The sequence below is a fragment of the Schistocerca nitens genome, chromosome 5 (assembly GCF_023898315.1).
Source record: "Schistocerca nitens isolate TAMUIC-IGC-003100 chromosome 5, iqSchNite1.1, whole genome shotgun sequence".
NCBI classification, from domain to species: domain Eukaryota; kingdom Metazoa; phylum Arthropoda; class Insecta; order Orthoptera; family Acrididae; genus Schistocerca; species Schistocerca nitens.
Genome location: NC_064618.1, coordinates 103,429,327 through 103,443,927, shown reverse-complemented (window position 1 = coordinate 103,443,927; position 14,601 = coordinate 103,429,327). Strand labels below are relative to the sequence as shown.

Sequence of the window (14,601 nt, the reverse complement as noted above, 5' to 3'; positions counted from 1 at the left end):
TTTGTAAGCAACATCTTCACTGATAACTGGGTAAATATTTTGAATTTTGACTAAACCGCATGTAACAAATATATCAAAAACGATAATACACATCTAGAACATGGGATAATTAGAAGACAATTGTCAAATGTGAAGAAACAGAGATAATGTCTTCTTTGTCAGACCAAATAATTAAAATAAATATGAAAAGAATTACGCATATTAGGAGAAAACATATACTATCAGCAGTTATGATTCATTCAATTCAAATATATGCTGGGGGCCAACATCAGAATATGCAGTTATTGTTTGAATTTTACATTGTTAATTTAATTTTCAGCATATCAAGTAAGAATGACACTATTTAATTAAAAACACAGACTGACCAGTGCTAAAGAAAGTTGATTTACTGTAAAATTTATTGTTGTACATATGGCATTTATAATAAAGGACCAACATTATGAAGTTAGGTTATCCAAAAAAGGGAAATTCCTTTTTGATCCTCCTAACAGACACGAGATGTTACTACAGTAAACTTTAAAAATGGTTTATTATGAGAAAATTGCTACACTTCTCAGTACAACAATGATGTAATACACAAAACAAAATTAGATACATATTTTAGCAAATTCAAGCCCTGGAGCAGTAAAGCCCTATAGTATTTATGCAGCTAGAAAAATTACATTTCCAAACACCAACAATGAAATAATCAATGCTGTTCCAGAGTCATATTCAGTATACTGAGATTTCAGATGTTGCAATAAAAATGCTGGGAATCTGATTCTGCAAGTCAAATGTGATGAAAATTGTACTCTTTCACAATTCTTAACGTACTTTGAGTAATACAAAATGAAGGAATTTATACATGAAATGTGCAAGTCTCATCCCACAAAGTAAAATTAACAAATAATGCAACACATACATATATATATAAATTCAAACAAATTTAAGTAATGCATAATAATACATTATGAGGACTGGTATTAACTGAACAGGAATTTATGGGATCGTTTAAGGACAAGGTGATGCACTAAAACGTGCAAAATTGATATGTGTAGCTTTTAAACTTGAATTACACAAAACTGTCTATGACGCTAGCAAGTGGCAGTAAAATGTTGCTGAGAGCTTCATGTCACAAAAGTTCTCATTATTAATTTTATAAAACTAATAAGCTCTATCAGTTTCTCTCATGTAATATATTTCCATGAGTAATGATTGATATAAAATTTTAAATTACACAAGGTATTATATGCAACATCCCTTTTCTATATGGGGAGTAACAGCAATATATATAATTTAAAAAAATTGGATTTAGAAACTACAGCACAGGTAACAGGCATAAATCTCGAGAAATTGGCATCCAACACATCTTTAGTCCATCTAACTGGTAAACTAGAGGAAAAGTAGCTGGATTTTCTTTTTCTGCTGAGAACTAGAAGGCTAAAGAAAATCTTATAGCAAACACAAGTAATAGATGGTCAAGCAATAAGATGGAATATATCTTTTCTGCAATTCCTTGTCATTTAATGAAATTATGAAAATACTATTGTAAAATATATGTTCATAATTTTATTTAAAAGTTGGGATATGTGTGACCATAAGCTTATTTAATGGCACTTTTCAAGTTCCTTCTCTTGCCCTTTTCACTCCCAGAGACACATTGAGAAGAAGAGTTGTACACATTTGTAACTGTGATATGTTGTTTCTGGTACTGCAGAACGTCTTCTTAAGAAGAATCAGCCACTCCCTAAGAAAGAAGTAAATTATTGATGAGCTGATTTGTTACGTAGCAGTAAGCAGGTAAAACAACCACAATGACACTTAAGAAAATTTGATTCACAGATATATAATACAGTTCAATGGTGGAATATAATACAGCTACAGTAACAACAAGATGACAGTCAGTGTATATGAAACTAGTGGAAATAAACAGTATGATGACAGTGGTGTGCATATTCATATTCTCTATGACTGACTTATCTGGAAGCTCTTCATATTCATATAAACATGTTTAACATTATTAATAATAATATGATAATGATAATAATAATAGTAGTAGTTTTTGTTGTAGTAGTCATTGTTATGGCGGTAGATATAAATGAAATCTACCAAAGAGGTGACTGAGAGGAAATGAAAGGAATATTCTGAAAAGATCAAAAACTAATGGATCACATGGTAGGATACAAGAAATGAATAATTATTTATGAAAGAATGGAAGTCAGCAGAGTAATTTTTTGGGAAATGAGAAAATAACATTTTTTTCCACCTCTTAATGAGAAAAACTTTGCATTCCTCATTTTATTTGTGCATGTAAGTAAAATGGTTTTACAGAAAGTTTTTTTTTTTGTATGGAGAACACAGTGTAATTATAAAAAAGTAATAAAATTTAGAAAATTTTCTCGACTTACACCTCTAAATAAACAAAAGCAAACATTTTAGAAAAAACGTAATAATATTGAATACCCATTATTAATATTTTATTTTCCCTTCTCGTAGAATAAACAAATGACATGAAGAACACATAATATTCGAGTAAGATAATTAGCTAGAAGAACTGTTTGTGGGCCAGTGTAGGAGAGACATATAAAAGTCACCTGGTATATATTTCATGCACTTAGATGAGTCTTTAATTTTATCATGATTGATAGGCAGTTTTTCATCATCATATTCTCTCTCAATTGGCATTACGCATGAGACATCTGTATCAAACTTGTTACTTAGTACAAAAATGTGTTTTCTTAAGCCCCCCATAGTGATACACAAATTACACGGAACACACAGTGGTGATTTATTTATTTATTTATTTATTTATTTATTTGGACTGTGCAACTGCACACAATTTAAATTCTGCTGAGAAGTGTGCTCACCTGTACAGTTTTGACCACAACTTTTTGAAACTCAGCATATCCTCTGGTGTTACCAAGTGAAAATTAAATTTACCAGGACTGCAGCAGAACAAATGATTTCACTAAATTCTAATGGTCATACCATCTATATCTCTTTCTGAAAACTCCCTTTACAAGGCCAAAATTTCAGTAACACGCTATGAATGAGTGACCATTGACAGGAAAGAGATAAATTATTTTGTAAAATTTCCCTGTCTGAGGGCTACTGAAATCTTATCAGACAGTAGTTCTTGTTTTGACCATCACAGGTATCACTAAAAAGCTGTAGTTCTCTTATATTTGAGAATACATCCTCATTTAAATATATGAAAAGGGAGAAACATGATTCATTTGGGCTTTTCTTCCTTTGGCCTCCTTGGCATAAAGAAAAGTTCAGCAATACCAGTGCTGAGATTATGTACTGCAAGTGGTAAATTAGAAGGTTCCCTGTAATAATACATCTCTTGAAAAGGAATGCACAGTAGGTATAAGTTCTGTATGTAATAAAATGGGATGCCAATATGGCTGTCACTGCTTTTATATAGCTGACCAATCTTTTACAGACTCTGTAAAACTTTTAGATTTTCAGCATCTGCCACATGTTTTGCAGTGTCATTTACCCCTAGAATGTCGGAGGAAAAATAGTTTCAAGAACTGTCAGGCTGGGTCTGTGGGACCCAGTAAATAAAATACTTCCAGCAAGTGGCAAACAGTACATTTACATAAAATTATTAATTTTTATTTTCTTCGAGTAATACTAAATGCTATAGTTAGATTACTTTAACTTTCTGAATTATAAAATAATAGTAAAAAACTGAGAAACCCACTTATTTGTAGTACTAAATGTAAGTAAACAGGAAATACAAGCCAGTTTGATTGTAAGACCAATACAAATGAGAATAAGAGAACAAAGAAGCAAAAATTTTGATTTTTCACTATATAAGTAGAAATTGTGAATATACTGAATATTTTGTGAGATATCGTCCTCTAAAGTCATAGATTTTACAAAGAGTCGCCGCAAATCATTTCAGCATGTGCCAAGCATATGCACACCTTAAAAACTTCGCAAAAAAATTAGTTTTGCTGTCCTTGAATGCGTATCACCTTTCCCTTTTCCCTAATAGTGGATCTTCAACTGTTCTTTGTTCTCGGATGCCGGAGAGGTTAGAGGCTGTAGTACGTCATTATATTAAGTTTTCTCTTTTCGCCGCTGTCACTGTTAATTTCATTATCATTGTTCACTGACGAAATAATCAGTACTGAGTTTTTCGTTTCAGTTCATATGAAAGTAATATGACGTCTTGCTGAAATCCAAACATACTTGAGTATTTTTTACATTTTCTGGATAAAAACTTAACTGGAATTTCAGGCTTATATTTAACGTCCCAACAACAGTAACATTCTTTCTTCTAGTACTTTTTTGACGACTGGATAAGAAACAAATCAATTGTCTAGGGTCCGATTTCTGCCAGACCCTTTTACTGGGTCTACATGATGCAAAACAACATCTGCCGAATTAGTGCCTTTGTACGGTCGTTGTGGTTGTGCACCTGCATAGACTTCCAAATGTTTTACATAGCACGTTTTAGAACAAGTCAAGATGAAAACCACCATCCCTTACTTGGCCGGTTTATTAATGACATACATCCTGAACCTGCCCCTTCCTCTGTATGGAACGAGCATTTCGTCCAAAGTAAAGTTTTATGACGAAGCAAAATAAGTAGTGAAGTTGCAGACAAACATATCAAAAATGGATCTTATGCCAGCAAGATTATATTGTGGTTTTCTTCCTTCCCGCGTATGGATGTTGTCAAACTTGTTACGAGTCAAATATAAGAAGCTTTTCAATGACATAATTTTTCGAAATATTTCTATTCCGGTCCCATCTGTATTCCAAAAGACTTCAGTATTCATTTTACCCCCATTCGATGTTCTGGCTAAGTAAAGTAGGCCAAAATATCCCTTCAGTTTATAAAAATTTGTAGGCTTAGCCGTATTTGAGGCACTTGTATTTTTGTTTCGAACTGATATTGGTTGATTCAGGAAGCAAACCAAACAACTGATTGTTGAAACGTAACTCATCACCCGATTCTAACGGTGAATGTACATCCGTCGCAGCTCGAATGTTTCCAGGCAAATGCCTGGAAAGTATGTTATGACGTCTGGTTCGAACGCTTTGGGAGAACAAGTTTTTGTCCATTTAGTTGCTCCGTTCCCTCGTTCATAAAAGCGCACAGGTGCATCATTTACAGAATTTGTACTTGAATCAACAACAACTAGTTCATCAGTGTGCTAGCAGAAGGCTCAGTATCTTCCTCTTTACCACCATTCATTTCATGATTACTGTTTATTTCGAAGTCTGGATGCACGTCAGAATCGTCTACTTCATTCTCATCATCATTTAAAATTCTGCAAATTCAATTGTATGAAAGTCTCTCTTGCCATTTTATATGGTAAACTATTGACAATGATAATTCGGTTTTAAGACATCACAAATCGTTCGCAAAGCAACTCAATGGCAGGTCTAAGCCAAAATAAAAATAGGATCGCACTGGCAGAAATCAGTAACGTAAAAAGTCGGGACGGGTCTGACAGACTAGCACGCTTTTTTGGAAGACTGCCAGATAATGACTAAACAAAGAAAAATCTCATTCACGACGTGAGCGCCTTCTCTCGGATATTTCAGGAAGCCAGCAAAGCACTAAAGTCAAATCGGCAAATTCAGTGAAACAAAAACTAGTGCATCTCACAGACATAGCCCGACCGCTATAGGGTTAAAGTAAGACGCTTTAATTGAACAGTGAGCTGTTCACAAACAGCACAAGTATCAATTTGGGATTTAGCAATACGTATAGCAAAGCAGTCTTTTAACATCTTTTAATAGAATGAATAGTTCAAGTGAGAGTCTGGAAACTTTTGCTTGAAAGACGATACATCTTTGTAATATCCAGAGCTGAACAAACATATTTAATTTCCCTTGAAAAACAGTGACTGGTGCTTGCAGCAAAGGAACGTATATGTTTTTAATTTTTCACAATTTATGTTTAGACTGTCCTGTTGTCTTGTTGACCCCGTCCTTTGCCGTCCACTGGCGCTTTTCCGACCAAAAATAAAGCCTGTAGTCTTCCCAGTCTCTCCTTAGTTGCAGCACACAGTTGAAGAAATCAACTTTCGCAGACTTCCAGGCTTCGGCCTTTATTGATTACATGGTACTTGAAAGATTAAGTTTTTTGTTTATTTGTGAAGGAACATAAGTTGGCTGACTTAAGGTATTAGATAAATAAATGAAAATAAGACCATGCTGGTTCGTGGCATTCTGAGCATCAGATTTAAGTTCTTTCGTTGTCAAACTATGCATCTACACTCAATACGACGGTTTCCACTGCTATTATCATTTTCACCAAAAACTGACTCATGTTATTTCACAAATAAACGATTGAATTATGAAGTACAACGCTCGCCAGCAAAACTTTCTGTTAAGCCACTATTTTGCTAATGAATGGCAAGTAAATTCAAAACATAATTCTACATTACCTCACTTCCACAGGATTTAAGTGATGTGTTTACACTGTTCTACACTGAAGAGGCAAGGAAACAGGTACGCCTGCCCAATATCGTATATGGCCCCCGCGAGCACGGGAAAATTCCACCACGCGATGTGGTGGGGATTCAACTAATGTCTGGAGTAGTGCTGGAGGGAACTGACACCATGAATCCGGCAGGGTTGTCCATAAATTCGTACATGTACGAGGAACACCACGTTGCGAGGCATTCCAGATACGCTCACTAATGTTCATGTCTGGGGAGTTTAGTGGCCAGCGGAAGTGTTTAAACTCAGAATAGTGTTCCTGTAGCCACTCTATAGCAATTACTGATGTGTGGTGTTTTGCATTGTCCTGCTGGAATTGTCGAAGTCCGTCGGAATGCGCAATGCACATGAATGGACGCAGGTGTTCAAACAGAATGCTTACGCAAGTGCCAGCTGTTAGTCATATCTAGACGTATCAGGTATCCAATATTACTCCAGCTTCACACGCCCAGAGCCTCCACCAGTTTGAAAAGTCCCCTGCTGATATACAGTGTCCATGGATTCATTAGGTTGTCTCCATACCCATACATGTCCAAGATGCTTGATACTATATGAAATGAGACTCGTCCGACCAGGCAACATGTTTCTTCCATCAACAGCTGTATGTCGGTGGTGACGGGCCCAGGCAAGGCATAAAGCTTTGTGTCGTGCAGTCATAAATGGTACAAGAGCTGGCCTTGTATGTTTCGTTGAATGGTTCTCACGCTGGCACTTGTTGATGGCCCAACATTGAAATCTGCAGCCGGCCGGTGTGGCCGAGCGGTTGTAGAGGCTTCAGTCTGGAACCCCGTGACCGCTACGGTCACAGGTTCGAATCCTGCCTCGGACATGGATGTGTGTAATGTCCTTAGGTTAGTTAGGTTTAAGTAGTTCTAAGTTCTAGGGGACTAATGACCTCAGATGTTAAGTCCCATAGAGCTCATAGCCATTTGAAGCATTTGAAATCTGCCGCAGTTGGTGGACGGGTTGCACGTCTGTCACGTTAAACATTTCTCTTCTGTCGTCGTTGGTCCTGTTCTTGTCAGATCTTTTTCCGGCCCCAGCGATGTCGGAAATTTTATGTTTTATCCGGTTCCTGATATTCACTGTACACTTGTGACATTGTCGAACGGGAAAATCCCCACTTCATCGCTACCTCTCAGATGCTGTGTCCCATCGCTCGTGTGCCGACTATAATACCACGTTCAAACTCACTTAAATCTTGATAACCTATCATTGTAGCAGCAGTAACCGGTCTAACATCTGCGGCAGACACTTGTTCTCTCATATAGGCGTTGCCGACCGCAGCACCGTATTCTGCCTGTTTTATTTAAATGAGCTTGCCTATACCAGTTTCTTTGCCGCCTCAGTAAAGATACAATATAAGGCAAATTAACGGTGGATGGTGAACTTCGAGGGTTTCTTTGTCATCTGTTAGTTTCAGATGACTTAGTTTGTTCTGCGTTTCTTGTCAGTTTGTCTTCTGTCCTTAGACAAATCTGACTTAAATAGAAATATTTGCCGGCCGCTGTGGCCGAGCGGTTCTAGGTGCTTCAGTCCGGAACCGCGCGACCGCTACGGCCGCAGGTTCGAATCCTGCCTCGGGCATGTATGTGTGTGATGTCCTTAGGTTAGTTAGGTTTAAGTGGTTCTAAGTTCTGGGGGACATATGACCTCAGATGTTAAGTCCCATAGTGCTCAGAGCCATTGTTTGGAAATATTTGTGGACAGAGAAATCTTAGGTTTCACTGCAGCAGCAGTCAGTCGATGTAAAGGACAGTCAAATGAAAACCGAACACCTGTCGCAAAGGGACAATGGAGTGATTCGATTCGAAACTGATCACCACACGCGTTAAGACATTTATCCCACTCCATCGGCCGCTGTCGGATTCACAACAGCACCCACTATTGCACAACCTCGTAAGACTGAAACCAACACCAAAGTACGACTCTCTTCAGGTAGCCAAAGATGGGAAAATCACACAATGAGAGACCCGAGCTGTACGGAGGTGCAGCGTAGCATTCGATTGGAAAGGTTAGGGCGAGCATTATCGTGCAACAAAATGATTATGCCCTACAGCATTCTGGGTGTTGTGAGTGTACGGCGCTTCGCACAGTATCTTCATAGCACCGCCCGCTGATTGTGGCTCCACGCTCGAGGAATAACAGGAGGAAGGAGCAGACTTGCGATTGGATTCAAGACTTTGTTGCAGACAGAACTCAAGACGTCGCTCTTAACGGAACTAAATCGACAGATGTAAAGGTAATATCCGGAGTACAAAAGGGAAGTGTCATAGGACCGTTTCTGTTAACAATATAATATAAATGATCTAGTAGAAAGCGTCGGCTGCTCTTTAAGGCTATTCGGAGATGATTTGTCTATAAAAAAGTAGCAACGCCAGAAGATAGTAACAATTTGCAAAACGACCTGCAGGCTCTGGCAGTTGACCCTGAACGTTAGTAAATATGCATACACAGGAAAAGAAATCCACTACTGTACAGCTACAATATTGATGACGAACACCTGGAGACAGTGTCTACCGTGAAATATTTAGGCGTAACTATCCAGAGCGACCATAAGTGGAATGACCATATCAAACAGATAGTGGGAAAAGAAGACACCAGACTCAGATTCATCGGAAGAATCTTAAGGAAATGTAACTCATCCACGAAAGAAGTGACATATAACGCGCTTGTTCGCCCGAGTCTTGAGTATTGTTCACCTAACTGGGATCCCTATCAGGTAGGACTGATAGAGTAGATAGAGAAGATCCAACGAAGAGCGGCCCGTTTCTTCACGGGATCGTCTAGCTGGCGAGAGAGCGTTACGGAGATGCTAACTAAACTCCGCCGGCACACGTCACAAGAGAGGCGTTGTGCATCACGGAGAGATTTACTATCGACATTGCGTGACAGCACTTTCCAGAAGGAGTCGGACAACGTACTACTTCCCTCCACATACATCTTGCACATTGAGCACGAGGAGAAAATTCGAGATATTAGAGACAATACAGAGGCTTACCGACAATCATTCTTCCCACGCACTATTCTCAAGTGGAACAGGTTTGGGGAGATCAGATAGTGGTATCAAAAGTACCCCCCGGCACACAGCATTAGGTGGCTTGCAGAGTATCATGTAGACGATGTAGATGTAGATTGTGTTGGAAGATAACACACGCCCCTGTGCTACCAACCGGACAAAGGCTACGCTTCAGGCATATGGCTGGAAAACTCTGCAATATCCATACAGCCTGGATCAAACACTCGCGATTTTCACATATTTGGCGACCTGAAGAAAGTCGTGAGTCGACGTCGGTTTCAGTCGGATGTGGATGTGCAGTAGTGGGTACGGTTGTGGATCCATCAGCGGCCGACCACGTTCTACGATGTAGGAAGTGGTTGTCTCGTCTCCCAGTTTGATAAATATCTTAACGCGTGTGGTTTTTGCATCTGGATGGAACTATTCCGTTGTCCCATTGTGGTGCGTGTTCGGTCTTCATTTAACTGCCCGACAGAGATCGTTTTACATACCGCGAAAGCGCTGTCATTGCAAAGTGACATCTGTCGAAGACTGAAAGAGCATAGCAGCCTTACAATCACAGGCAAATTTCAGAATAAACTGTGATTATCTCGATTTAAGACATATGATGAGATGAGCTAGTTTTTGCTAGCCAATAATGTCTGACACCGTTTTAGTTCATTACAGTTAATCAAATGAAAAGAACAACTCTCCACATTTTGGAAGTGTTTTATAACTTGGACGCATCAGCGTTAGTGCAACGATGATGTTCGTGGCGTGGAAGGGTGGGGGGGAGGTAATATGAGTGTGGGATGTACGAGGTGTGATCAAAACGCAAACGAAATTTTCGTTTTTCTGAAATAATTAATGTTTATTCATCAAGATCGATTTTGTCCCCTTGAATGTAATCCCTCTCAGATCTAACACACGTGCGTCAGTGGTATTTATAATCTTGGAAGCATTTCTGAAGTCACTTTTCGTTATGGTGTTCAGCATTGAGGTGTGGGCGGGAGCATTGTCGTAATGGAATTTCCACAAATGGTTTTGCCATAGTTCGGATCGTTTTCTTTGGGCTGCTTCACGGAGACGGCACCTAACTTTCAGGTGGTATTCCCTATTGACCGTACGACCACAAGGCAGGAACACATGATGCACCATCCCACTGTAATCCAAAAGAAAAACAGTGACAGGAGCCTTCACATGTGATCGATCTTATCGAATTTTTCCCGGTGTTGACTCTTCTGGCAGTTTCCATTGGGGCGATTGGGCTTTGGTTTCCACGTCATACCCATGTTACCTGTTATAGCCTTCAGAGGTTCTAGATTATTGTCGACTTCATTCAATTACTGACCGATGTCTATGCGACGTCCTTTTTGGCCGAAAAAAAAACAATTCCAAAACAAATTTCGCTGCTACACGTTTCGTGCCCAAAAGATCCGAAGCAAATGCTTTTTTGTGGGCCAAGGTATATGCCGATGCCAGCAGCAAATTCCCTGGTAGTGATTCAGCATTAGTTCTTCGACACTGTCGTCAGTAATTGAGGTGCTTAGGGCGATCGTTGTCTTCAATGTTTTCTCGACCCTCTTTAAAACGTTTATAATACTTGTAAATTCTTGCCTCACTCATAGTAGATTCGCCAAAAGCCACAATCAACAATTGCATCCGGTGCTGCACTTCATTCCATTTTTCAAGCAAACTTTAATGCAAATTCCTTCAAGCATATTTTTTGTAAGTTCGCTGTGCACTCGAAAACACGTATACCCTTTAAGACTGGCAACAATAAACTATATATTCAACACAGATAAAAAAGTCAACAAACATCAGGAACATGTGTACGAACATGATACAAAAACGTTTTTAAAATCGGATGAATAAAGCCTGCTAAATTAAAAAATTCCCAATACTTCTTGATCACATCTCGTATACGTATGCGTATTTGCTGATCGACTACATTGGAAGTATAAAAATTTAATTACTGAATATACTTTTCAACTTTATGACCACTGCCGACCGCGAGGTTGGACACCGCCTGTTGACGTTGCGCTATGGAAAGTACGTAAGCCCAGCAGAGACGGATGGGAATCACCCTAGCTAAGATATGGGCTGCAAATGCGGAAATGCGCTGAGGTAACAGACCGTCAGAAGACAGATTACTATTTCGCGATTTCTGTGAACGAGTGTCTCTAAAACATCGAAGCTGGTCGAATGTTCACGTGCTACTGTTGTGAGCCTCTATGGAAAGAGGTACAAGTACAGTGAAACTACCACTAGGTGCTAAATGGTTGGACGTGAACGACTCTTCACAGAACGTTGGGTTCGGAAGTTTTCTGTTAAGTAGGATAGATGGTGATATATGCCATCTCTTCCGAAACGGTACAATGCTGGTGCAGACACAAATGTTTTGAAGCACACCGTTCAGAGTAGGTTGTTGAACATGGAGCTCTGCAGCAGAGCACCTCTACCAGTTCATATACTGACCCAACGACATCGTCAGTTGCGATTGCAGTGGGGACGGGATCATGGGGATCTGACCGTCGATCAATGGAAATGTGTCGACTCTTCGAATGACTCAAATTTTTGCTACACTAGGTCGATGGTCGTCTCCGCAAACGCCGTCATCGAGGAGAACGGCGGGTCCAAAGGGGCAGCGCGCCACTGACGCAGGCTGGCGAGAGCAATGTTATGTGACTTGAGCAATTTTCCGTATCTAAAGACTGGAAAATTGATCGTCACACCAATACCCAAAAAGGGAAGCAGGAGTAATCCGCTGAATAACACGCCTATATCACTAACGTCGATTTGCAGTAGGGTTTTGGAACATATACTGTATTTGAACTTTATGAAGTAACTCGAAGAAAACCACTTATTGATATATAGTTAGCACGGTTTCAGAAAATATCCTTCTTGTGAAACACGGCTAGCTCTTTATACTCATGAAGTAATAAGTGCTATCGACAGGGGATGTCAAATCTATTCCATATTTTTAGATTTCCAGTAGGCTTTTGACACCGTTCCTCACAACCGTCTTCTAACCAATCCGCGTGCCTACGGAATATCGCCTCAGTTGTGAGACTGGATTCGTGATTTCCTGTCAGAAATATCACAGTTCGTAGTAATAGAAGGAAAGTCATCGAGTAACACAGAAGTAATATCTGGCGTTCCCCAAGGAAGTGTTTTAGGCCCTCTTTTGTTCCTGATCTATATTGACATAGGAGACAATCTGAGTAGCCGTCTTATTTTGTTTGCACATGATGCTGTCATTTACCGTCTTGTAAAGTCATCAGATGATCAAAACGACTTGAAAAATGATTTAGATAAGATATCTGTATGGTGCGAAAAGTGGCAATTGACCCTGAATAAAGAAAAGTGTGAAGTTATTCACATGAGTACTAAAAGAAATCAGCTGAATTTCGATTACGCGATAAGTCACACAAATCTGAAAGCTGTAAATTCGACTAAATACTTAGGGATTACAGTTACAAATAACCTAAATTGCAACGATCACATAGATAATACTGCGGGTAGAGCAAACCAAAACCTGCGAATCGTTGGCAGAATACTTAGAAGGTGCAACAGGTCTACTAAAGAGACTGCTTACACCGCGCTTGTCCGCCCTATTCTGGAGTATTGATGTGCGGTGTGGGATCCTCATCAGGTGGGACTGACGGATGACATCGAAAAACTACAAAAAAGGGCAGTTTGTTTTGTATTATCGCGGTAAAGGGGAGGTAGTGTTACAGACATCATACTGAATTGGAGTGGCAATCATTAAAACAAAACTTTTTCGTTGCCACGGGATCTTCTCACGAAATTTCAATCACCAGTTTTCTCCTCCGATTGCGAAAACATTCTGTTGGCATCCACCTACATAGAGAGAAATGATCAGCACGCTAAAATAAGAGAAATTAGGGCTCGCACAGAAAAAATTTAAGTGCTCGTTTCTCCCGTGAGCCGTTCGAGAGTGGAACGGTAGAAAGGCAGCATGGAAGTGGTTCACAGAACGCTCTGCCAGGTACTTTATTGTGAATAGCACAGTACACACGTAGATGCAGATGTAGATGAATGCTATGGGGGACATTCTTCTGCGTTTTCACGGTACCTGTAGTAGTAGTCGAATACATCTTCGAGCAACCTGCATTCCTTTCCCGACCGCGATGTCATCTTTCAGCAGTCTAACTGTCTGTACATCGGAGCGGGACCAGTGCTACAAAGGTTTGAGTAACATTATAGTGAACTCACGTTGATGTCTCGTCAACCATATTCGTCTGATGTAAATCCTAGTGAACCCATCTGGGTCACTATCTGGTGCCATCAACGCGTACGCAAATCAGCGGCCTCTTATTTAAGAGAATTACACGACCTATGCCTAGACATCTAACACTACGAGGGTCGTTCAGTAAGTAAAGCCCCACTTTTTTTTCTCGGAACATATTTATTGCTAAGAGTGAGAATTTGGTGACAATATGCATCAACATGTCTTGTCCAATGTCCTATTCTTCTACGTAGTCTCCACACGTTCCATGGCCCCATGGCCGTACGCCAACGTTGTGGAAGACCATGTATTCCCTGCTTGTGGTGGTAAGTTAGTATGGGACCAAAAATGCTGAGGCCATTGGTCCCTAGGCTTACACACTACTTAAACTAACTTACGCTAAGGGCAACACACACACCCATGCCCGAGGGAGGAATCCAACCTCCGTCGGGGTGGGGGGGGGGGGGGTGGGGGACCGAGCGATCTGTGGCCAAGGCGCTTCAGACCGTACGGCTACCCCGCGCGTCATTCCCTGCCGGTAAAAGTAGGCGTAGCCACGCTTTCACTGCATGACTGACACTCTCGTCATCTCCATACTGTAGAACCAATTGTCGAATTGTGATGCGCCGGTCGGCACGAATAATGGCATTCGCACGATTCAGCACGTCTGGAGCAGTGGCTGTGAAAGGGCGTCCCGAGCGAGGGTGATGATCAAGCTCTGTTTCTGCAGTTCCTGAGGCTGTACCTTTCTTTACCCATCGCCTAAACTGTGCTCCTATCAACTGCTGCATCGCCATACACTGCACACAAACGTTTAGGGATGTTAACCACGGTTTCTTTTTCTGCGCACAAGAATTCAATAACGGGACTCTGCTTGTAACTTGACTCGTATGTAGAC

At 40.1% G+C, this 14,601-nt stretch overlaps 1 protein-coding gene across 3 annotated transcripts in view; it reads right to left on the bottom strand.

Moving 5' to 3' along the window:
• Positions 1-512: 512 nt before the first annotated feature.
• LOC126260132 (RNA-binding protein Raly-like) overlaps positions 513-14,601 on the bottom strand; it is a 442,780-nt gene continuing 428,691 nt past the window's right edge. For all 3 annotated transcript variants that reach the window (XM_049957378.1, XM_049957377.1, XM_049957379.1), the window contains exon 10: positions 513-1,726. In XM_049957378.1, coding sequence (XP_049813335.1) covers positions 1,706-1,726 — 21 coding nt within the window. In that variant the 3' untranslated portion in view covers positions 513-1,705. The remainder of the gene's footprint in view (positions 1,727-14,601) is intronic.